The 22,817-nt window shown below is 55.7% G+C and overlaps 1 protein-coding gene across 17 annotated transcripts in view; it reads left to right on the top strand.

Annotated features, from left to right (window-relative positions):
* Positions 1-22,462, top strand: part of HDAC5 (histone deacetylase 5) — a 45,640-nt gene extending 23,178 nt beyond the window's left edge. For 10 of the 17 annotated variants that reach the window (XM_055256227.2, XM_055256224.2, XM_055256223.2 and 7 more), the window contains 24 exons: positions 6,857-7,116; positions 7,204-7,375; positions 7,483-7,597; positions 7,882-8,012; positions 8,161-8,307; positions 8,404-8,516; positions 8,857-8,988; positions 9,195-9,417; positions 12,065-12,276; positions 12,982-13,266; positions 14,016-14,181; positions 15,606-15,739; positions 16,090-16,210; positions 16,911-16,960; positions 17,119-17,226; positions 17,952-18,007; positions 18,100-18,187; positions 19,877-19,996; positions 20,261-20,358; positions 20,534-20,652; positions 21,471-21,604; positions 21,874-21,958; positions 22,088-22,253; positions 22,338-22,462. In XM_055256227.2, the coding sequence (XP_055112202.1) occupies positions 6,857-7,116; positions 7,204-7,375; positions 7,483-7,597; positions 7,882-8,012; positions 8,161-8,307; positions 8,404-8,516; positions 8,857-8,988; positions 9,195-9,417; positions 12,065-12,276; positions 12,982-13,266; positions 14,016-14,181; positions 15,606-15,739; positions 16,090-16,210; positions 16,911-16,960; positions 17,119-17,226; positions 17,952-18,007; positions 18,100-18,187; positions 19,877-19,996; positions 20,261-20,358; positions 20,534-20,652; positions 21,471-21,604; positions 21,874-21,958; positions 22,088-22,253; positions 22,338-22,377 (3,275 nt within the window). In that variant the 3' untranslated portion in view covers positions 22,378-22,462. The remainder of the gene's footprint in view (positions 1-6,856; positions 7,117-7,203; positions 7,376-7,482; positions 7,598-7,881; positions 8,013-8,160; positions 8,308-8,403; positions 8,517-8,856; positions 8,989-9,194; positions 9,418-12,064; positions 12,277-12,981; positions 13,267-14,015; positions 14,182-15,605; positions 15,740-16,089; positions 16,211-16,910; positions 16,961-17,118; positions 17,227-17,951; positions 18,008-18,099; positions 18,188-19,876; positions 19,997-20,260; positions 20,359-20,533; positions 20,653-21,470; positions 21,605-21,873; positions 21,959-22,087; positions 22,254-22,337) is intronic. The other 7 variants (XM_055256234.2, XM_055256238.2, XM_063629103.1 and 4 more) reach the window with 3 other exon arrangements.
* Positions 22,463-22,817: the final 355 nt, after the last annotated feature.

The following is a 22,817-nucleotide window of genomic DNA, read 5'->3' as shown; positions in this document are numbered from 1 at the left end:
GTATGTATGTATTTATTTATTTATTTCGAGACGGAGTCTCGCCCTGTTGTTGCCCAGGCTGGAGTGCAATGGCGCGATCTCAGCTCACTGCAACCTCCACCTCCTGGGTTGAAGTGATTCTGCCTCAGCTGCCCGAGTAGCTGGGATTACAGGTGTGGGCCACCATGCCCAGCTAATTTTTTTTTTTTTTGGTATCTTTAGTAGAGACGGGGGTTTCACCATGTTGGCCAGGCTGGTCTCAAACTCCTGACCTCGTGATCTGCCCGCCTTGGCCTCTCAAAGTGCTGGGATTACAGGCATGAACCACTGCGCCTGGCCTTATTTTTATATTTATTTTATGGAGCAGGGTCTTTTAGAGCCAAGTGCTAAGCCTCTTGGGTCTGCCAGGCAGGTCCACACTGTGCCAGCTCCCTCCCCCCCAGGGCTTCTCTGGGGGAACGAAAGGTCCCATTTCCTTGCTGACCAGGGTTCTTGTCACAGGGATTCTTGAGTTGGAGATGTTGTCTCTGAGAGGAGGCTTGGACCTGGGGTGCAGCTCATGGTGTGTTCAGAGCAGGCGGAAGGCTTGGCCTTGCTCTTGGGAAGCTAGATCTGTTTTTTATTGTTAACTCTTGTTCCCAAGGCACTGCTAAAACCTGTGCCTCATGGCCCAGAGCCATTCGTCTGTTTGGAGGCTGTGTCTCTTTGCCTGGACACCGTTTTTTTAGACTAAGGCTGTGCTGGCAGTAGTCTCAGGGGTTGCCCCATGAGTACCTATATCATCTCCCCCAAAGGACCAGGCTCTCCCTCATGTTGCCTGAATAATCTACCACAGAAGTCTCCACTGGGCTGGTTGGGGTTCCTGAAGAGGAGGCAGACCCAGCGGGATGGGAAAGAAGTGTCACTCAGGTGGTGCACTGCCCATGGCCACTTGTGCTCGTGAGCTGGGCAGGGCAGCTCCTGAGGCAGAACTTGCTATTTTCCTAGCCCCTCGCATGGCTAGAAACACACAGCCCCAAGGCCAGGCACGGTGGCTCACGCCGGTAATCCTGGCACTTTGGGAGGCTGAGGTGGGCAGATCACGAGGTCAGGAGATCGAGACCATCCTGGCTAACACGGTGAAACCCCGTCTCTACTAAAAATACAAAAAATTAGCTGGGTGTGGTGGCGGGCGCCTGTAGTCCCAGCTACTCGGGAGGCTGAGGCGGGAGAATGGCGTGAACCCGGAAGGCGGAGCTTGCAGTGAGCCGAGATCGTGCCACTGCACTCCAGTCTTGGCAACAGAGCGAGACTCCGTCTCAAAAAACAAAAAGAAAAAAAGAAACACACAGCCCCACCCACTCAGCAACCCAGGCTGGGACTTCCCATGGGGGCAGGGTGGTCAGCCCTGCAGAAAACCAGAGGTCAAGATGGTGTTGCTGCTTGTTACCGAGGCCACCACTCCCAGGAGAAGGAAGGTTCTCAGTGCTAGGAAAGAGGAAAGTATAGAGCCAGGTGGGGGGGCCCAAGGCTTTCCCCCAGAGCCTTGCCTCTGACCTCCGCAGGAGGTGGCTCTACTGGCCTCTCGATTCCCATCAAAGTGAGATCCTGGCAGGTGAGGGAAGGACCCAGGGCCTTGTCCTCCCCTGTGACCCTTTCCCTGGCTTTCTTTTCTTTTCTTTTTTTTTCTTTTTGAGACAGAGTTTCACTCTTGTTGCCCAGGCTGGAGTGCAATGTCACGATCTTGGCTCATTGCAACCTCTGCCTCCCGGGTTCAAGTGATTTTCCTGCCTCAGCCTCCCGAGTAGCTGGGATTACAGGCATGCATCACCACGCCCAGCTAATTTTGTAATTTGAGTAGAAATGGGGTTTCTCCATGTCGGCCAGGCTGGTCTTGAACTCCTGACCTCAAGTGATCCACACGCCTCGGACTCCCAAAGTGCTGGGATTACAGCCATTGCGCCTGGCTCTCCCTGGCCTTTCAGTGGGGCTCTTTGCTAGCCAGAGCTCTTGGCCTGTCCTCTTAGGGAACAGTGCCCCTTCGTCTACCCTCTTTTTTTTTTTTTTGAAATAGAATCTTGCTCTATCACCCAGGCTAGAGTGCAGTGGCATGATCTAGGCTCATTGCAACCTCTGCCTCCTGGGTTCAAACAATTCTGCCTGCCTCAGCCTCCTGAGTAGCTGGGATTACAAGTGCCCGCTACCGCACCCAGCTAATCTTTGTATTTTTTAGTAGAGATGGGGTTTTGCCACGTTGGCCAGGCTGGTCTTGAACTCCTGACCTCAGGTGATCCGCCCGCCTCAGCCTCCCAAACTGCTGGGATTACAGGCGCGAGCCAATGCGCCCGGCCCAGGTTCCCTTTTTTTAAGAGACAGCCCTGGGTAACTAGCCACCACGCCCCGGGTCTGTCTATCCTCTTCTTTTCCCAGAGGTTCCCCAGCCTTCCTAGTCCACCAGGAGGCGGCCAAGAGCCTCTTCCTATCATGACACAACCACTTCCCCTTCCAGGTGCTTGGTGCTGATGGCAGCTGCTGCCACCTGCTCTGCTCATGCCAGGCTGGCAGAGGGCACAGATCATTGAGAGAGTGCAAGGCCCTCCAGGCTCCAGGGTCTGTGCCTGGGCAGACTCTATTCATGGGGCTCCATGCCCCTCCTTTCCCTGACTCAGGCACAGCAGCCATGGCCCCTTCCACTTTGGGTGGAGCAGGTTGCTACCTGGCAAACCCCTGGGGTGCTGCATGCCACCCAGTCCCTGCAGGCCCTGCAAATTAATATTCTGGAGTCGCCTGTGCTTCCTGTTTGCATGGGAACGAGGCTGCATGGCAGAGCCCTCTGCCTGCCCTGCCACCTGCATACTAATAGGGCTGTGGCTCCCACTGCAGCTCTGGGCCTAACATCTCTGCTGCTGCAGTGGCAGTGACAGTCTGGTGGAAGATTCCCCTTGCCTGAGCCCATGTGCTCTCTGCAGGGCTCCTGCAAGGGAAGCCAGTACTGCTGGCGACAGTTCCAGCCCTAGGCAGGGTTATCTGCTGGGAGCCAGGAGTGCTTGGACTCCTGCCCTTCCCTGGGCAGGCGGGCTGGCATCCGGCTCCTACAACCCCAGCATTGCCGGGAGCAGCAGGTTGACGCCTGTCCATCGCTTGGCTGAGTGATCAGAGTGCCACGGGCCAAGCCAGCCTTGACTAAGAACAGATAACCCTCCGGCCAGCTCAGGGCCTTGCTGAGCACTTCACGGGCTGGGGAGACCTGAGCTGGCTGCCATTTCCTTGCCACCATCGTGGGCTGTGGCTGGCTACCTCCAGGAAGGCCTTCTGCAGTTTCCAAGGACCCTTCCTCCTGGTGCTGGGGCAGGACATGGGTTGGGAATGAGGATGAGTATGTGTAACCCCACCCTCTGGTCACATCTGGCCACTTCTGCACATGTGGCTCTGGCCTTGTGGCCACAGAGTCGTCAGTACGGCTGGCGGGAAAACCACAGAGGAATGTTCCCAACCATGCTTGGGGGAGAAGAGGCTGGTGGAGACTGCGACATCATGCTCAGCCTTTACCTTCTCCCACCCCACCCTGCCTGCAGGAGGTTCCAGAGGCCACACTCCAGGCATGCGGGTGGCATGGCCTTGGCCTCCAGCAGGCCTTGCGCCTGCCTTGGTGACACCCATTCAGTGCTAGGTTCTCTGGAGAGATCCAGACCCATCTAAACGTGTGGGGGCCTCTCTTAGCCCACCCTTTGCCACCTCCTACCTCCCACCTCCCTCTCTTTAAAAGTTTTTCGGCTGGGTGTGGTCGCTGATGCCTGTAATCCCAGCACTTTGGGAGGCCGAGGCGGGTGGATCACCCGAGGTCAGGAGTTCGAGACCAGCCTGACCAACATGGTGAAACCCCGTTTCTACTAAAAATACAAAAATTAGCTAGGCCTGGTGGTGGGCGCCTGTAATCCCAGTTGCTTGGGAGGCTGAGGCAGGAGAATTGCTTGAACCCAGGAGGCGGAGGTTGCAGTGAGACTCCATCTAAAAAAAAAAAAAAAAAAAAAGCCAGGCGCGGTGACTCATGCCTGTAATCCCAGCACTTTGGGAGGCCGAGGCGAGTGGATCACCTGAGGTCAAGAGTTTGAGACCAGCCTGGCCAACATGGTGAAACCCCGTGTCTACTAAAAATACAAAAAAAATAGCTGAGCGTGGTGGCAGGTGCCTGTAATCCCACCTACTTGCGGGGCTGAGGCAGGAAAATTGCTTGAACCCAGGAGGCAGAGGTTGCAGTGAGCCGAGATTGTGCTACTGCACTGTCCAGCCTGGATGACAAGAGCGAAACACCGTCTCAAAAAAAAAAAAAACAACAAACTTGTTTTGTGTTTTTTTTTTCCTTCTCTCGCCTCTTAATGCTGGGGGGTGGTCTGGAGAGAGGCCAGCTCATGAGGGCGGAAGATACTGGTAGCCAGAAGGATTTGGGGGTCCTTTCTTCCCAGGCCTGGGCTGGAGTGGGCCACTTTGCCACAGGAGTCTTCCCAGCCCCTCATGACCTCCCTGGGCTGTAGCGAGGAGAGTGAGGGCTTTCTTTGGAGAAAGAAGAGAAACAGGAATGGGTTGGCCCTGCCTCTCTCACTTCCGCCTTCCCAGGCAGTGGTATCCTGCCTTCCCCTTCCTGGCTGGAGGCTTTGTGGGGCGTGGGCTGGGCTTGGGGCTCCCTGCTAGTGTGGTGTTTGCCCAGTTGTCCTGGCAACCAAAGGGCAGTGGTGGGGAGTGACATGCAGTGACCTGAGAACCGTGTTTGGGTACAAAGAAGTGGAGAGCTAGCCTTCCCATAAGCCCATTGGAACCTCGTGCACTCCCTGAGCCACTCGGCCCATTGTCCATGTGGGGCCTGCACCCAAGGTCTTGGAACCCAGCAGGCCCTGCACTGCCTTGCCCTCCCCAGCAGCCTTCCTCTCCCCAGCCGGTTCTCCCTAGAACCAGAGTTCGGAGATCTCTGCCGAAGCTCCCGCCCTCCCCCTGCTGTTACCCTTCTTCCTGTCTGATTCCCTTTCCTTTCCTGTCTCCTCCTCCCACCTCCTCCCTGCTGCCTGCCCGCCCATCCTCTTATTCCCCCTCCCCCCAGGCACAGCTGCTGTTTGGCTCACTCTATATATAGCGGCATTTTCAGGGTAATTACAATAAAACTGTTGAAAGGAGATAATCCAGCAAAGGAAGCGAGTCTGACTCCCAGCCCCCTCCTGTCCCTGGCTTGGTGCAGCCCTGTACCCCCTTTCCCCGAGGCCTCCTGTTCCCACCCCACCCCCATTCCCACAGCCTCTCCCTCCTGCCCAGTCTGCCCCAGATAGGGATGAGGCACAAGAAGGGGACAGAGGGTAGAGATATCCAGAAGGTCTCCACCAGCCTCTCCTGGCGTTACCAAGGGCACTGTCAGTCCTAGAACCAACCTCTGTGCCTCAATTTCTCTTCTAGTATGAAGCTTTGCGTGGGGCACAGTGGTTAAAAGCCTAGGATTTGGACTCATATTCTAGTTATTGGATCACCTAGCTGTGTCTGGTTGCTACTTAAACTTCTCTAAACCTCAGTTTCCTCATCAGTAAAATGGGGTAATAATAGCATCTAAGTCATAGGTAACTGTGACATTTAAATGAGTCATTCTTGTAAAATGCCCAGAGATGTTGACTGGGCATCTCTGGCAGATCAATGACAATATTATGTGTTGAAGGCTGGGCAGTGGCTCACGCTTATAATCCCAGCACTTTGGGAGGCTGAGCGGGGAGGATCGCTTGAGCCTGGGAGTTTTAAGGCCAGCCTGGGCAACATAATGAGACCCTGTCTCTACTAAAGATTTAAAAATTAGCCTGGTGCATTGGCATGCTCTTGTAGTCCCAGCTACTTGGGAAGCTGAGGTGGGAGGGTTGCTTGAGGTCAAGGCTGTCATGAGCCATGATCATGCCATTGCATTCCAGCCTGGGCGACAGAACAAGACCTTGTCTCTGATATATATACATAGGTAGAGAGAGAGATATACACATGTACACACACACATATCTACACACACACATATATAAAATGTGTCGAGTACTCACAATCTGTCAGGTACAGCTTCATGCTTATGCACATTTTCTTTTTTTTTTTGAGATGGAGTCTTGCTCTGTCGCCCAGGCTGGAGTGCAGTGGCGCAATCTTGGCTCACTGCAACCTCCACCTCCAGGGTTCAAGTGATTCTCCTGCTTCGGCCTCCCGAGTAGCTGGGACTACAGGCATGTGCCACCATGCCCAGCTAATTTTTTTTGTTTTTAGTAGAGACAGGGTTTCACCGTATTAGCCAGGATGGTCTTGATCTCCTGACCTCGTGATCTGCCCGCCTCAGCCTCCCAAAGTGCTGGGATTACAGGCAAGAGTCACCGCGCCCGGGCCCCCCCCCACCTTTTTTTTTTTTCTGGAGACAGAGTCTTGCTCTGTCACCCAGGCTAGAGTGCAGTTGCATGATCTTGGCTCACTGCAACCTCCGCCTCCCGGGGTTCAAGAGATTCCCATGCCTCAGCCACCTGAGTGGCTGGGATTACAGGTGTGCACCATCACACCCAACTAGTTTTTGTATTTTTAGTAGAGAGGGGGTTTCACCATGTTGGCCAGGCTGGTCTCAAACTCCTGGCCTTAGGTGATCTGCCTGCCTCAGCCTCCCAAAGTAACCTGAGATTACAGGTGTGAGCTACCGTGCTCGGCCTATATTTTCCTATTGAAGTTCATGGCTTCAGCCTCATTTAATTAAGGTAAAATGTTGCATCCATGGAGAGGGATTTGACTTCCCCTCTGTCTCTGTTCTCTTTGGGTCTCCTAGAATCCTGCATGGTAGCCTTTGGGCCTCAGGCATGACTGGAGTCTGGGGCTGGGCCCACTAACTCCTTCCTGTCTCTTCTGCCCGCAGTGGAGGTGAAGCCGGTGCTGCCAAGAGCCATGCCCAGTTCCATGGGGGGTGGGGGTGGAGGCAGCCCCAGCCCTGTGGAGCTACGGGGGGCTCTGGTGGGCTCTGTGGACCCCACACTGCGGGAGCAGCAACTGCAGCAGGAGCTCCTGGCGCTCAAGCAGCAGCAGCAGCTGCAGAAGCAGCTCCTGTTCGCTGAGTTCCAGAAACAGCATGACCACCTGACAAGGCAGCATGAGGTCCAGCTGCAGAAGCACCTCAAGGTGAGTGGGGGGTGCGGGGGGCCACCCAGACCTCCGACCCCCGCCCGGGCCTGGCTCACTCCTGCCTCCCTCCCCATGCCCCTGCAGCAGCAGCAGGAGATGCTGGCAGCCAAGCAGCAGCAGGAGATGCTGGCAGCCAAGCGGCAGCAGGAGCTGGAGCAGCAGCGGCAGCGGGAGCAGCAGCGGCAGGAAGAGCTGGAGAAGCAGCGGCTGGAGCAGCAGCTGCTCATCCTGCGGAACAAGGAGAAGAGCAAAGAGAGTAAGGCGGGGCCTCCTGGGACCTCCTAGGCCCCCGCCCGTGACGCCTGTCCCTGCCATGGGGGGTCTGGCCCCAAGCAGCCAGGTCAGTTGTGCCCTGTCCTGCAGGTGCCATTGCCAGCACCGAGGTAAAGCTGAGGCTCCAGGAATTCCTCTTGTCGAAGTCAAAGGAGCCCACACCAGGCGGCCTCAACCATTCCCTCCCACAGCACCCCAAATGCTGGTAATGGCCCTGGGCAGGCATGGGTGGGCATAGGTGAGCCACTCAGGGGCTGCCTGGCTATAGGATGGCAAGGGGCTTCTTCCCCGTACCCATATATGGGCCCTGCAATCTCTCCTTAGAGACAGGACCCCCATCCCTGGTTTATTTCCTCATTCCTTCCCCAAGATCCATGTCCTCTTCCTACATACAAACGATTTTTCATAAATGTAGATTGCCAGGTGGCAGGTCCAGCAGACTGGGTGATAACCTAGATCTGCTTCCATCCCCACCCCCCCCCACCCCAGGGGAGCCCACCATGCTTCTTTGGACCAGAGTTCCCCTCCCCAGAGCGGCCCCCCTGGGACGCCTCCCTCCTACAAACTGCCTTTGCCTGGGCCCTACGACAGTCGAGACGACTTCCCCCTCCGCAAAACAGGTGAGTGAGTCCCCCACCTGGCCTCCCAGAATATGGCTCCTGGGACGCAGAGGTGGGCTTGTGGCAGTGTCAGCCCTGACCCCAGTGGGCTCAACTGCAGATGTGTGCTGCTGTGCACATATCTGAACCTAGGTTACCTTCTCTCCAGCCTCTGAACCCAACTTGAAAGTGCGTTCAAGGCTAAAACAGAAGGTGGCCGAGCGGAGAAGCAGTCCCCTCTTGCGTCGCAAGGATGGGACTGTTATTAGCACCTTTAAGAAGAGAGCTGTTGAGATCACAGGTGCCGGGCCTGGGGGTAAGGGCTGCTCTCATGTACCTGTTCTGAGGGTCTGGGAATCGGGGGTGGGGGGTAGTTCAGAGCAGGCCCAGGTGACAGCCACTTCTCCTATAGCATCGTCCGTGTGTAACAGCGCACCCGGCTCCGGCCCCAGCTCTCCCAACAGCTCCCACAGCACCATCGCTGAGAATGGCTTTACTGGCTCAGTCCCCAACATCCCCACCGAGGTACAGGCCTGGCTGGGGGCTGGTGGGGCGGGGACAGAGTTACTCCTTCCCATGGAAGAAAGAGTGCAGCTCCTTCCAGTCTGTCTGCCTGAGTGCCCAGCAGAGACCTCTCTGCCCACATGAATAGGCTGGAGAGTCCTTGCTTGGACTTAATTGCATTGAAGGGGAATTTGTCCCACAGGATTATGAAGAGCCCTGATGGCTCAGTCTCCCTCAGTGGGAGTTCAGGGTAGAGGGAACTGGGCACCATTCAGAGACCCTGGCCTTGGCCCCAGGTTGCCCTCCCTTGTTGCCTCCCCTTTGCACACTCTCATGCCTGTCTCTTCTGACTGCTCCCCAGATGCTCCCTCAGCACCGAGCCCTCCCTCTGGACAGCTCCCCCAACCAGTTCAGCCTCTACACATCTCCTTCTCTGCCCAACATCTCCCTAGGGCTGCAGGCCACGGTCACTGTCACCAACTCACACCTCACTGTAAGTACAGGGCATATACCCCGTCTTCCCTCTGGTGTTGAGGTCACAGGTCCTGCATGCCCCCGGCTGGGGTTTTCCCCTTCCAAGGCCCTAAGGGAGATCTGTTGGCCCTACCCAGAGCTGGGGAGTAGGTAGTGGGTAGATGGGGATGCTAGTCCAAAGTTGGCAGGACTGAGGCTGTATAAGCCCCTCCCTTCACCCCCCAGGCCTCCCCGAAGCTGTCGACACAGCAGGAGGCCGAGAGGCAGGCCCTCCAGTCCCTGCGGCAGGGTGGCACGCTGACGGGCAAGTTCATGAGCACATCCTCTATCCCTGGCTGCCTGCTGGGCGTGGCACTGGAGGGCGACGGGAGCCCCCACGGGCATGCCTCCCTGCTGCAGCATGTGCTGTTGCTGGAGCAGGCCCGGCAGCAGAGCACCCTCATTGCTGGTGAGTGGACAGGTAGCTGTGCAAGGGAGGGGGCTAAGGTCAGGACCAACTGTCAGGGATACTCTCCAGCCCTGTCACAGTTCCCCTTAGCAGAATCAACAGCATCAGTGATTTCTTCCACGTTCTGGAAACATGGGATACCTACAGGATGCCAGGCACTGATCTTGACAAAATCTGCTGCCATCTTGGAGTTCACATCCCAGAGCAGTGTTGTTCAGTAGAAACATAATACAATCTACATACGTAATTTCTAGCATCCACATTAAAAAATGTAAAAAGAAGGCCGGGCGCAGTGGATCACGCCTGAAATCTCAGCACTTTGGGAGGCCGCGGTGGATGGATCACGAGGTCAGGAGATCAAGACCATTCTGGCTAACACAGTGAAACCCCGTCTCTACTAAAAATACAAAAAATTAGCCGAGTGTGGTGGTGGGCACCTGTAGTCTCATCCCAGCTACTCAGGAGGCTGAGGCAGGAGAACGGTGTGAACCCGGGAGGCGGAGCTTGCAGTGAGCCAAGATCGTGCCACTGCACTCCAGCCTGGGGCACAGAGCGTGAGACTCCGTCTCAAAAAAATAAAAAAATTAAAAGAAGCAAGTGGAGCCATAGATGGTGGCTCACGCCTGTGAGCCCAGCACTTTGGAGGCCAAGGCAGGTGGATCACTTGAGGTCAGGAGCTTGAGACCAGCCTGGCCAACATGGTGAAATCCCGTCTCTACTAAAAATACAAAAATTAGCTGGGCGTGGTGGCGGGTGCCTGTAATCCCAGCTACTTGGGAGGCTGAGGCAGGAAAATTGCTTGAACCCAAGAGGCGGAGGTTGCAGTGAGCCGAGATCTCTCCATCGCACTCGAGCCTGGGCAACAGAGTGAGACTCCGTCTCAAAAAAAAAAGAAACAAGTGGAATTAATTTCACCACATATATTTAACTCATTATATCCAGAATATTATAATTTCTGTAATACATATGCAGTTATTCTTTCTATTTTTTAATTTTTGTAGAGACAGGATCTTGCTATGTTACCTAGGCTGATCTTTTTTTCGAGACTGAGTCTCGCTCTGTCGCCCAAGCTAGAGTGCAGTGGCGTGATCTTGTCTCACTGCAACCTCTGTCTCCCGAGTTCAAGCAATTCTCCTGCCTCAGCCTCCCAAGTAGCTGGGATTATAGGTGCCGGTCACCGCGCCTGGCTAATTTTTGTATTTTTAATAGAGCTGGGGTTTCACCATCTTGGCTAGGCTGGTCTCGAACTCCTGACCTCAGGTGATCTGCTCGCCTCAGCCTCCCAAAGTGCTGGGATTACAGGTGTGAGCCACCGTGCCCATCTTTTTGTTTTTTTTTTGGAGACAGAATCTCACTTTGTCGCCCAGGCTGGAGTGCAGTGGCAGGATCTCTGCTCACTGCACCCTCCACCTCCTGGGTTCAAGCGGTTATTTTGCTTCAGCCTCTTGAGTAGTTGGGACTACAGGCATGTGCCACCACACCCAGCTAATTTTTTTTTTTTTTTTTTTTTTTTTTGAGACGAAGTTTCACTCTTGTTGCCCAGGCTGGAGTGCAGTGGCAAGATCTTGGCTCACTGCAGCCTCTGCCTCTCGAGTTCAAGCGATTCTCCTGTCTCAGCCTCCCAAGTAGCTGAGATTACGGGCATGTGCCACTATGCCCAGCTAATTTTTTATATTTTTATTAGAGAAGAAGTTTCACCATGTTGGCCAGGCTGGTCTCAAACTCCTGACCTCAGGTGGTCCAGCCACCTTGGCCTCCGAAAGTGTTGGAATTACAGGCGTGAGCCACTGCGCCTGGCCTAATTTTTGTATTTTTAATAGATACGGGGTTTTACCATGTTGGCCAAGTTGGTCTTGAACTCCTGACCTCAAGTGATCCACCTGCCTCAGCCTCCCAAAGTGCTGGGATTATGGGTGTGAGCCACCGTACCCAGCTGCCTTGGTTGGTCTTGAACTCCTGGGCTCAAGCCATCCCCCCGCCTTGGACTCCCAAAGTGCTGGGATTACAGGTGTGAGCCACTGTGCCTGGCCAATATGCAGTTACCAATGAGATATTTTGCTTTTTGTTTCATACTGTCTTTGAAATCTAGTGTATACGTCACACTTATATCACATTTCAGTTTAGACAGGCTGTGTTCAAGGGCTCAGCAGTCACATGTAACTAGTAGCTATGGGACTAGACAGCACAGCTTTAGACAGCCCTTAAGTACCTGTTGGCACCAGAAGAGGTTCTGCTTGAAAGATACATGATCCTGGTCCTAGGGCTTCCTAGCCTGGCGGGATCCACGGGGTCCATGATCAGGGAGGCCTTGTTGCACTTGGGGAGAACAAGTCATTGTTCGCTCAGAGGGCTCAAGACTACATGTATACTCAGTTTATTCAGTTAAGGAAATCGAAGGGAAAAGATGGTGAATCCAGGAAGGCTTGCTGGAGGCAGTACCTTACAGCCGTGAAACTCTTCATTCATGGGGAAGAGGAAGAATGGAGCTCAGGTTTGGGTGGAGGGTGCTTCAGGTCCCCCAGGGTTTTTCCTGAGTATGTAGGTGGTGATATTCCAGAGGGGGTTATGGGGGCAAGATTCAGGGTCGGTGGTGGGGGCAGTCAGGTGCCCTGACAATGGTGCTTAGTCATCACCCCCAACTCCATAGTGCCACTCCACGGGCAGTCCCCACTAGTGACGGGTGAACGTGTGGCCACCAGCATGCGGACAGTAGGCAAGCTCCCGCGGCATCGGCCCCTGAGCCGCACTCAGTCCTCACCGCTGCCGCAGAGTCCCCAGGCCCTGCAGCAGCTGGTCATGCAACAACAGCACCAGCAGTTCCTGGAAAAGCAGAAGCAGCAGCAGCTACAGCTGGGCAAGGTGAGCCTGGAAAGGTGAATGACCCGGGGCTGTGCTGGGGGCAGGACACAGGAGAGCACCAGGCTGGCAGAAAAGTCCTCCTTTCAGGCCAGACACGGTGGCTTGCGCCTGATTGGGAGGCCGAGGTGGGCAGATCGCCTGAGGTCAGGAGTTTGAGACCAGCCTGGCCAACATGGTGAAACCCCGTCTCTACTAAAAATACAAAAATTAGCCAGCCGTGGTGGTAGGCACCTATAATCCCAGCTACTCGGGAGGCTGAGGCAAGAGAATCACTTAAACCTGGGAGATGGAGGTTGCACTGAGCCCAGATCGCACCATTGCACTGCAGCCTGGGTGACAAGAGCAAGACTGTCTCAAACAAACAAACAAAAATTAGCTGGGCGTGGTGGCATGCACCTGGAATCCCAGTCACTAGGGAGGCTGAGGCAGGAGAATCTCTTGAATTTGGAAGGTGGAGGTTGCAGTGAGCCGAGATCGCGCCACTGCATGCCAGGCTGGGCGACAGAGGGAGACTGTCTCAAAAAAAAAAAAAAAAAAGAAAAAGAAAAAGTCGTCCTCTCAAGAGGAGCTACCTTGCCTTTTTCTAACTCACATAGAAGCTCTGCCTGGAAGAAGGGAGGGAGGGAAGGATAGACTGTTCTGGGTTATAGGCTGCATAGCTGCTCCCCAACTCCCAGCTGATGTGCCCCCATATTCTGTTACCAGATCCTCACCAAGACGGGGGAGCTGCCCAGGCAGCCCACCACCCACCCTGAGGAGACAGAGGAGGAGCTGACGGAGCAGCAGGAGGCCTTGCTGGGGGAGGGAGCCCTGACCATGCCCCGGGAGGGCTCCACAGAGAGTGAGAGCACACAGGAAGACCTGGAGGAGGAGGACGAGGAAGAGGATGGGGAGGAGGAGGAGGATTGCATCCAGGTCAAGGATGAGGAGGGCGAGAGTGGTGCTGAGGAGGGGCCTGACTTGGAGGAGCCTGGTGCTGGTTACAAAAAAGTGAGCCCCGTCCTTGGTCCCAGTCCTTGGTCACCACCCGTCTGTCCTTCCCCACCCCTGCCTCTGCCCTTGTCTTTCCCTCTCCCCCATCTGCAGTTTCCAGGCTGTGCAGGAGCAGCTTTCTGTAGAGAGCAAAAGGGGAGTGGGAAGGAGGCCAGTGGGGAGAAGGGGGAGCTCTTTGTGTTGATCTCAGAGCTGTGTCTGCCCTAGGCTGCCAGTTCCCTCCCTATGTCTGTGATACTGGCCTGCCTCTCTGCTTGCGTGTCTGTGAGTGCATGCGCGGGTGTGCACGTGTGCACACGTGTCCTGTGTGTATCTGCATTTCTGCCTGCGTAGGGCCGGCTGTGCGTTGGTCCCTGTGCGTGCCTGTGCGTGTGTGTACACACACGCCCCCGCTGTTACTACTGTCTGCCTCGCGCCTAGCTGGCACTCCATTCATTGCGGACACAGCCGAGCCCTCCAGGCCTGACTCATCCCGCCCCCACCCCGCCCCCGCCCCCGCCCCTCCCAGCCTCTTACCTCAATGCTACTCTTTGATGTGACTCATCACATCTCCCCCGTCCCTCCCCATCTCAGAGGAGATGTGTCTCCTGTCCCTGGAGGGAGCAAGTGGGAGGAGGTGGGGGAAGGAGGAGACTTGGAAGAAAAGGGTTGGATTGGGGCCCCACTGGAGGCCCTGACAGGGCCTGCCCTCACCCCTGTCCTGGCTGAGTCTGACCCAAGCCCCCTCCCACTCTCCTCTCCTCCAGCTGTTCTCAGATGCCCAGCCGCTGCAGCCTCTGCAGGTGTACCAGGCGCCCCTCAGCCTGGCCACTGTGCCCCACCAGGCCCTGGGCCGCACCCAGTCCTCCCCTGCTGCCCCTGGGGGCATGAAGAGCCCCCCAGACCAGCCTGTCAAGCACCTCTTCACCACAGGTGAGCCCCTACCACCTGTTATGTCCTTCTACCAGGCACCAGAGGGCTTGTGTGTGGTGTCTGCCCCATGGGCAGAGAGGGAAGAGGCTGCTGGGGCCCCTTAGGCACCCTGAAAGGAGGGGACACAGGCCTTCGTTCTCTCCCTGTACCCCAGAGCTGTTCGTGGTAGTGGCAGGGCCTTCTGCCTCAGCTGGGAGAGCGGGTAGCATCTTTCTCACCCCGCTGAAGGAAGGACTGCCCCACAGCCTGAAGTGCTGGGTAGAGAGAGCCTGCTGTCCCTGTTGGGCCCTGACCTTCTACCTTCCCTTCCTTCTCCCTGTGAGGTCTGGGATGAGACCAGAGTCCTCTTCCCCATGAAGGTGCCACAGGCTGGGCTCTGGGGGGACACAGACATGCCTGAGGATGGCCCTGTATCACCAGTGGGGAGTAAGACACAGGGGTTTGGCAGGAGGGGGAAAGCAGGAGGTGCCGTGAGAAGGGTGCAGCCGAGGAGGCACAGCTGGCAGAGATCAGACTCATGCGAGTGTCCAGGACAGCCTTGCTGGGGCTTGAGGAGCAAGGAAGCTTCTGACAGGCAATAATGGAGCAAAGGAATTTCAGGAGGAGTCAAGAGGGGGCAAAGGCTGGAAAGGAAAGGCCAGGTGCAGTGGCTCACACCTGTAATCCCAGCATTTTGGGAGGCCAAGGTGGGAGGATCACTTGAGCCCAAGAGTTTGAGACCAACGTGAGCAACATAGTGAGACCCCGTCTCTTTAAAAAAAAATTAAAAATAGGTTGGGTGCGGTGGCTCACGCCTGTAATCCCAGCACTTCAGGAGGCCGAGGTAGGTGGATTACCTGAGGTCAGGAGTTCGAGACCAGCCTGGTCAACATGGTAAAACCCCGTCTCTACTAAAAATACAAAAATTAGCTGGGCGTGGTGGCACATGCCTGTAATCCCAGCTACTCGGGAGGCTGAGGCAGGAGAATTGCTTGAGCCCAGGAGGCAGAGGTTGCAGTGAGCCGAGATCGTGCCACTGGACTCTAGCCTGGCCGACAGAGCAAAACTCTGTCTCAAAAAAAAAAAAAAAAAAAAAAGCTAGGTGTGGTAGCGCCTATAGTCCAAGCTACTCAGAACGCTGAGGTGGGAGGATCACTTGAGCCCAGGGTGGTAGGGACAGTGGTTGAGGCTGCAGTGAGCCATGATAGCACCACTGCACACTCCACTCCAGCCTGGGTGACAGAGTGAGACCCTGTTTCAAAGAAAAAAAAAAAGCTGGAGAGGAGAGGGGGCAGGTGTGTGGCAGGGTGGCTGCGGTGGCCAGGGGGAGGTGTTTGGACCTGGGGGTTGGAGACAGCTCCATGAGCCCTGCTGAGGATCATGGTAGCCAGGCTGGGACCCTGGGCCCAGAGCAGTGCTGGCTGACACATAGGTCTGTGGCCTAGGTGTGGTCTACGACACGTTCATGCTAAAGCACCAGTGCATGTGCGGGAACACACACGTGCACCCTGAGCATGCTGGCCGGATCCAGAGCATCTGGTCCCGGCTGCAGGAGACAGGCCTGCTTAGCAAGTGCGAGGTAAGGGAGCCCCTCCTTGCTCTGGCTCTCAACTTAAATCCAGCCTTTGTTTCCTCATTAGATAAGCCTCTCTTCATGCTTCTTCCTCATCCTCTCTTCAGCCCCAGACTTCGGGGCCAGTTCTCCCACCACCTCCTGTTCCATCCCTTGCAGCCTGTTTTCCCCAATGGTCCCCAGCTGAGTTGGGGAGGATCCGGGAGTAAGGTCATGATGGAGCCAGGATCTACTTTCTAAAAAATATTTGGATCTCCTGAGGCCAGGAAGTGGCTCTGTGTGCCCTGGATATGGGGCAGAGAGGGTCTGAGAGAGCTGCACCTTTGTGAGACCCCTCTTACTGATCCTCCTGGCAGCGGATCCGGGGTCGCAAAGCCACGCTAGATGAGATCCAGACAGTGCACTCTGAATACCACACCCTGCTCTATGGGACCAGCCCCCTCAACCGGCAGAAGCTAGACAGCAAGAAGTTGCTCGGTGAGCTGGCACATGGGCGGGCAGGTGGGCATGTCCAGTGTCAGGGTGGGATGGGGGCTCTCAGGAGGACCGCCTGGCCAGGCTAGGAGGGTTGTCCCCATGGGCACAGGGCATTACTGCGGCAGAGGTGGCACAATTATCACGTCATACACCTCCAGAGGGCGCCACTAACATAGAGCATGCTGTGGGGCGCGGTGCAGGAGGATGGAAGTGCTTGGTTTGGGGGACTGCTTTGCTCCCCCCCTCCCCGGCTTATCGTGCTCCTCTCTCCCTGCCACCTGCTCCCAGAGGTAGGACGTCCCCAAGGACAGAGGACTGACGGCTCCCAACTGGTGTGGGCTGCAGAGGCCTGTCTTGTACTTGGGTCTGAGCCCTCATTATTTTTGGTGGCTAAGCCTGTAGCCCTGTGGCGCCTTTTTTTTTTTTTTTTTTTGAGACAGTCTTGCTCTGTTGGCCAGGCTGGAGTACAGTGGTGCGATCTCGGCTCACTGCAACCTCCGTCTCCCAGGCTTAAGCGACTCTCTTGCCTCAGCCTCTTGAGTAGCTGGGTTTACAGGCGTGTGCCACCATGCCCAGCTAAGTTTTATATTTTTAGTAGAGATGGGGTTTCATCATGTTGTCCAGGCTGGTCTCAGACTCCTGACCTCAGGTGATCTGCCCGAGGCCACTTCTAGAGTAGCTCTATTCCTCTTCCCTGCAGGCCCCATCAGCCAGAAGATGTATGCCGTGCTGCCTTGTGGGGGCATCGGGGTGAGTAGGGCGTACGGCAGTGGGGGTGGGCGGGCGGCTCTCCTAGGTCTGTCTCTTCCCTGCCTACCACAGCCGCTGGCCCACTGTCCAGGTGCCCTCCCCTGTTCTTGCCCTCCCCCTGCAGGGGGCACGCTGAAACCTGCTCTCCTGCCCTGCAGGTGGACAGTGACACCGTGTGGAATGAGATGCACTCCTCCAGTGCTGTGCGCATGGCAGTGGGCTGCCTGCTGGAGCTGGCCTTCAAGGTGGCTGCAGGAGAGCTCAAGGTGAGCGTGTGCTTGTGACCTTGGTGCCCCTTGGCATGGTCCTGCTCCTCAGAGGCAGAGGACAGGGGCAGACTTGGGATCCTTTCAGTGAGGCACTGTCCTTTGCAAGCTTAACTCTCAGGCACCAGGGTGGGAAGGAGTTACCAGCTGGGAATTCAGGTTATGAGGGACCAACAAAAAGACACTAATGCCCAGTGCTCTCGTGAGTGTCTCGAGGCAGAAATAGTGTCTGCCTGCTCAAGCCTCATGGTTGGCATTCAAAATGGTCCGTTGAGGCTGGGCACAGTGGCTCACGCCTGTAATCTCAACACTTTGGGAGGCCGAGGTGGGCAGAGAACTTGAGCCCAGGAGTTCGAGACAAGCCTGGGCAACACAGTGAAATGCTGTCTCTACAAAAAATTAACCAAGTGTGGTGGCATGTGCTTGTAGTCCTAGCTACTCAGGAGACTGAGGTGGAAGGATTGTCTGAGCCTGGGAGGCCAAGGTTGTAGTGAGCCATGATTGCGCCACTACACTCCAGCCTGGGTGACAAAGCAAGACTCTGTCTCCAAAAAAACCCATAAAAAAAACAAAGGAACCCCAACAAAACTGTTCGTTGAACATATAGATCTGCTTTTCTGGTTTGTGTTCACTTCCCTGCCTGGCTTGTGCTTCTGTCCTGTGCCACCCCCTCCATGGCCTTCCTGCCTGGATCTTGTCCCTCACCTCTGCCTGCACCTCTTCAGAATGGATTTGCCATCATCCGGCCCCCAGGACACCACGCCGAGGAATCCACAGCCATGTGAGTGCCCTAGATTCTCTGCCCTCGCCCCTTCCTGTCTCTTGCAAATGTCATACTGAGGCTGACCTCCTGCCCTTTTCTCCCCTCCTCAGGGGATTCTGCTTCTTCAACTCTGTAGCCATCACCGCAAAACTCCTACAGCAGAAGTTGAACATGGGCAAGGTCCTCATCGTGGACTGGGTAGGCAGTGAGCTGGTGGGGCTGGGCACGGGCGGGTAGAGCTGGGACCAGGGTCAGCCTTCAGGAAGTCTCCTCCCCCAGCCCCACCTCCAAGCACCCCAGTCGTCCTTATCCTCGGGTGCTGGGTGCGGGTGCAGAAGGAAGGGTGCTGGGGCTCCTGCCGGATGACTAACGTCACATTCCAACGGGGCTCCCTCCTCAACTGTGAAAGACATTTAGCTCCTGTTCCATCTTGGCCCTCAGGTTGCAGTTTCAAGCAACGAAGGGGATTTCCTACCTTGAACAGTAGTGACGCTGCCGCCATTGCTAGTAGCCAGTATTTCCTCCCACCCCCTACAATTAGGAGCAGACTGTATACCAGGAACCCAATGAGTACTTTATGGCCACCTCGAGTAGTAACAACGAGGATGTCCATTTCTGTGAACAAAGGTGTTGTTGCGTGACTTACCCAAGGCCACTCAGCTGGGGATGTCGGCACTGGGTTTCAGACCAAGCCTTTTGGCCCCAGCACTCTGCTCTTGCTACCATGGGTGCTTCCCAAACCCTGCTCCTAATGGTGGAGGCAGAGGCACACACCACTCTCTGTGAGCTGGGGAAGCAGCCAGGAGCAAACCTCAGGAAGGACAAAATCTCTTGGAAGCCCAATTCTGGCTTAAAAATTCATGTAAATGTTGGATCCTCCTTCAGAATCTTATGTGCTTGTGGTTGGGCACAATGGCTCAAAGCCTGTAATCCCAGCACTTTGGGAGGCCAAGGTGGGTGAATCACTTGGGGTCAGGAGTTCAAGACCAGCCTGGCCAACATGGTGAAACCCTGTCTCCACTGAAAATACAAAAAAATTAGCTAGGTGTGGTGGTGGGAGCCTGTGATCCCAGCTATTGGGGAGGCTGAGGCAGGAGAATTGCTTGAACCCGGGAGGTGGAGGTTGCAGTGAGCCAAGATTATGCCACTGCACTCCAGCCTCGATGACAGAGTGAGACTCTGTCTCAAAAAAAAAAAAAAGAAAAAGGAAAACAAAAAAGGCCGGGTACAGTGACTCATGCCTGTAATCCCAGCACTTTGGGAGGCCGAGGTGGGTGGGTCACCTGAGGTCAGGAGTTTGAGACCAGCCTGGCCAGCATGGTGAAACCCCATCTCTACTAAAAATACAAAAAAAATTGGCGAGGCATTGGTGGTGGGCGCCTGTAATCCCAGCTACTTGGGAGGCTGAGGCAGGAGAATCGCTTGAACCCGGGAGGTGGAAGTTGCAGTGAGCCAAGATCGTGCCACTGCACTCCAGCCTGGGCAACAAGAGTGAAACTCGGTCTCCAAAAAAAAAAAGAATCTTATCTGCTTGTTTTAAATTCCCTACTAGCCTTAATGTTTTCCCCCAAACTGTGAAGTGGAATGGGTTCTGTAGGGAGATAATGCCACATTTATCCCATGGTTTTGAAAATCACCTACACAGTGCCACACCACAGAGGCTCAGACCTAGTTAGAGAAGTGTGGGGTGTGTAGTACCATTGTGAACAGAATATGGATGCCCTGTGGCCAAGGGTGGAGTCCTGGGCTCAAGCGATCCTCCCAGCCCTCAGCCTCCCAAAATGCTAGGATTGCAGGCGTGAGCTAGAGTGCTCGGCTGACAGGTGGAATTTGACCATTGGGTCAGAGCGTGGGCCATTTTCCTGATGCTTCTACCTCCTCTCATAGGACATTCACCATGGCAATGGCACCCAGCAGGCGTTCTACAACGACCCCTCTGTGCTCTACATCTCTCTGCATCGCTATGACAACGGGAACTTCTTTCCAGGCTCTGGGGCTGCTGAAGAGGTACAGCTCCTGGGCGTAAATGCAGACCCTCCTGGCCCCTCTGGGAGGTGGCACAGTGGGACCTGGCGGGGAGCCACGGAGGCCCATGGTGGTGTTGGTACCTGGGGAGTCTGGGCTCCTAGTGGGAGGACCACACTGATCTGACTGCCCCTCCAGGCAGAGCAGAGGTCAGTGGAGTGAGATCTGGAGGCAGGGGTGAGGGCAGGGGCAATGTTTGGGATTCCCAGGTGGTGAGAATAGCCCTCTCCCCAACTCTGGTGCCAGGTTGGTGGAGGGCCAGGTGTGGGGTACAATGTGAACGTGGCATGGACAGGAGGTGTGGACCCCCCCATTGGAGACGTGGAGTACCTTACAGCCTTCAGGTAGGGACTGAAAAGCGCCATGGTAGTCAAGGGGAGCCCCTCTGGGCCCTGTAGTGGGAGGGGCAGAAGCCACTCAGTTCAGTGTGGGTAGAGGGGGTTGTCTCTGGGAGGGTAACAGTGGGGCGAGGCCTGGCCTGGCCATCTGCCGGGCTCAGCTTGGGCCATCCCTTTGCAGGACAGTGGTGATGCCCATTGCCCACGAGTTCTCACCTGACGTGGTCCTAGTCTCTGCTGGGTTTGATGCTGTTGAAGGACATCTGTCTCCTCTGGGTGGCTACTCTGTCACCGCCAGATGTAAGCCTGCTGGGGGATTGAGGGAGGAAGTGAAACAGTAAGGATATTGAGTCCAGTGGGGCATGGGGCAGGGAACAGACTGATATTGCAGGGGACGGGGAAAGCAGGGGGCAGGGCCTAGACTTGGAATCATCTTGGTAACTCCCCCAATTTGTCCTCTGCCAACCCCAGCCTTGAGGGGATAGGAGGTGGAAGTGGGGTAGCAGAGGATAGAGGATGTATCCTGCCAGAGCTGTAGAGATGGGCTTGTTGGTCCCTGGTGTTTCAGTGATGCTCTTTGTCATTGGAGTCTTTAGCCAGTCTGTTAATGTTTTGGCTGTGATAGGGCATTTAGTCCACTGATGCTCTATTTTATTATGGATGTATTTGGGTTTATATCTCCCATCATATTTTGTGCTATTTGTCCCACCTCTTGTGTTTTTTTTTCTCTCCTTTTCTTTCTTTTTTTTTTTTTTTGAGGTGGAGTCTCATTCTGTTGCCCAGGCTGGAGTGCAATGGCATGATCTCGGCTTACTGCAACCTCTGCCTCCCGGGTTCATGCCATTCTCCTGCCTCAGCCTCCAAGTAGCTGGGATTACAGGCGTGTGCCACCATGCCCAGCTAATTATTGTATTTTTAGTAGAGACAGGGTTGTTCACCATGTTGGTCAGGCTGGTCTCGAACTCCTGACCTTGTGATCTGCCCGCCTTGGCCTCCCAAAGTGCTGGGATTACAGGCGTGAGCCACTGCGCCTGGCCTTTTTTCTCTCCTCCTTTTACTGGCTCTTGAATTGATTACCTTTCGCCATTTCTTCTTCCTCCTTTCACCCATCCTCAAAGGTTTTGGCCACTTGACCAGGCAGCTGATGACCCTGGCAGGGGGCCGGGTGGTGCTGGCCCTGGAGGGAGGCCATGACTTGACCGCCATCTGTGATGCCTCTGAGGCTTGTGTCTCGGCTCTGCTCAGTGTAGAGGTAAGGGGTGGGAAGGAGCTGGGAGGTGACAGGCCAGAGGGCTGAGGGGCCAGCAAGGGGTCAGCCAGCACTGCGAGCCCCTTAGGAAGCATTTCCGTGGTCCTAAGGAATAGTTAATGGCCAGGGAAGGCTTTCTGAGTATGGGTTTGTCCAAAAAGGCCGTGTTTGCCCCTGTTGTGAGGGATATCTGGGGCTGAGTGGGGCAGTTAGAGGGGTATGCATGGCAACCCTACTCCTCACCCTAAGCCTTCTCTTCTTTCCCCTGCCAGCTGCAGCCCTTGGACGAGGCAGTCTTGCAGCAAAAGCCCAACATCAACGCAGTGGCCACGCTAGAGAAAGTCATCGAGATCCAGAGTGCGTGGGGACACGTAGAGGGGCTCAGGCTGCCAAGGGGGCACGGAGCTTGTGGGAGCACCAGGACTGGGACTGTTCATGTGGGCGTCCTCTGCCCTCCCTGACCCCTTGCCTGTCTCTCGTCCACAGGCAAACACTGGAGCTGTGTGCAGAAGTTTGCTGCTGGTCTGGGCCGTTCCCTGCGAGAGGCCCAAGCAGGTGAGACCGAGGAGGCCGAGACTGTGAGCGCCATGGCCTTGCTGTCGGTGGGGGCCGAGCAGGCCCAGGCTGCGGCAGCCCGGGAGCACAGCCCCAGGTAAGCAGCAACCCGCACCACCTCTCTGCCCTCGCCCCTGCTGGTGCACCCCACTCAATACCCTCCCCTGTGCTTGCCCCACAGGCCGGCAGAGGAGCCCATGGAGCAGGAGCCTGCCCTGTGACGCCCCGGCCCCCATCCCTCTGGGCTTCACCATTGTGATTTTGTTTATTTTTTCTATTAAAAACAAAAAGTCACACATTCAACAAGGTGTGCCGTGTGGGTCTCTCAGCCTTGCCCCTCCTGCTCCTCTACGCTGCCTCAGGCCCCCAGCCCTGTGTCCTCCACCTCAGCTCTAGAAGCCTGCTCCCTCTGCAGGGGGTGGGGGTGTCTTCCCAGCCCTGTCCCATGTGTCCCTCCACCCATTTTCCTGCATTCTGTCCTTTTCCCCCTTGGAGCCTGGGCCAGCTCAAGGTGGGCATGGGGGCCCAGACAGTACTCTCCAGTTCTGGGGCCCCCCGAGTGAGGAGGGAACACGAAGTCGGTGCCTTGGTTTCAGCTGACTTGGGGGGAAATGCCTTAATTTCACCCTCCTCCCTTCTCCAGCCTCAGGGGAGGATCTGG

The sequence above is a fragment of the Symphalangus syndactylus genome, chromosome 20, assembly GCF_028878055.3.
Source record: "Symphalangus syndactylus isolate Jambi chromosome 20, NHGRI_mSymSyn1-v2.1_pri, whole genome shotgun sequence".
NCBI classification, from domain to species: Eukaryota; Metazoa; Chordata; class Mammalia; order Primates; family Hylobatidae; genus Symphalangus; species Symphalangus syndactylus.
Note: the sequence above shows the minus strand (reverse complement) of the source record. Positions and strands in the feature narration are given on the sequence as shown.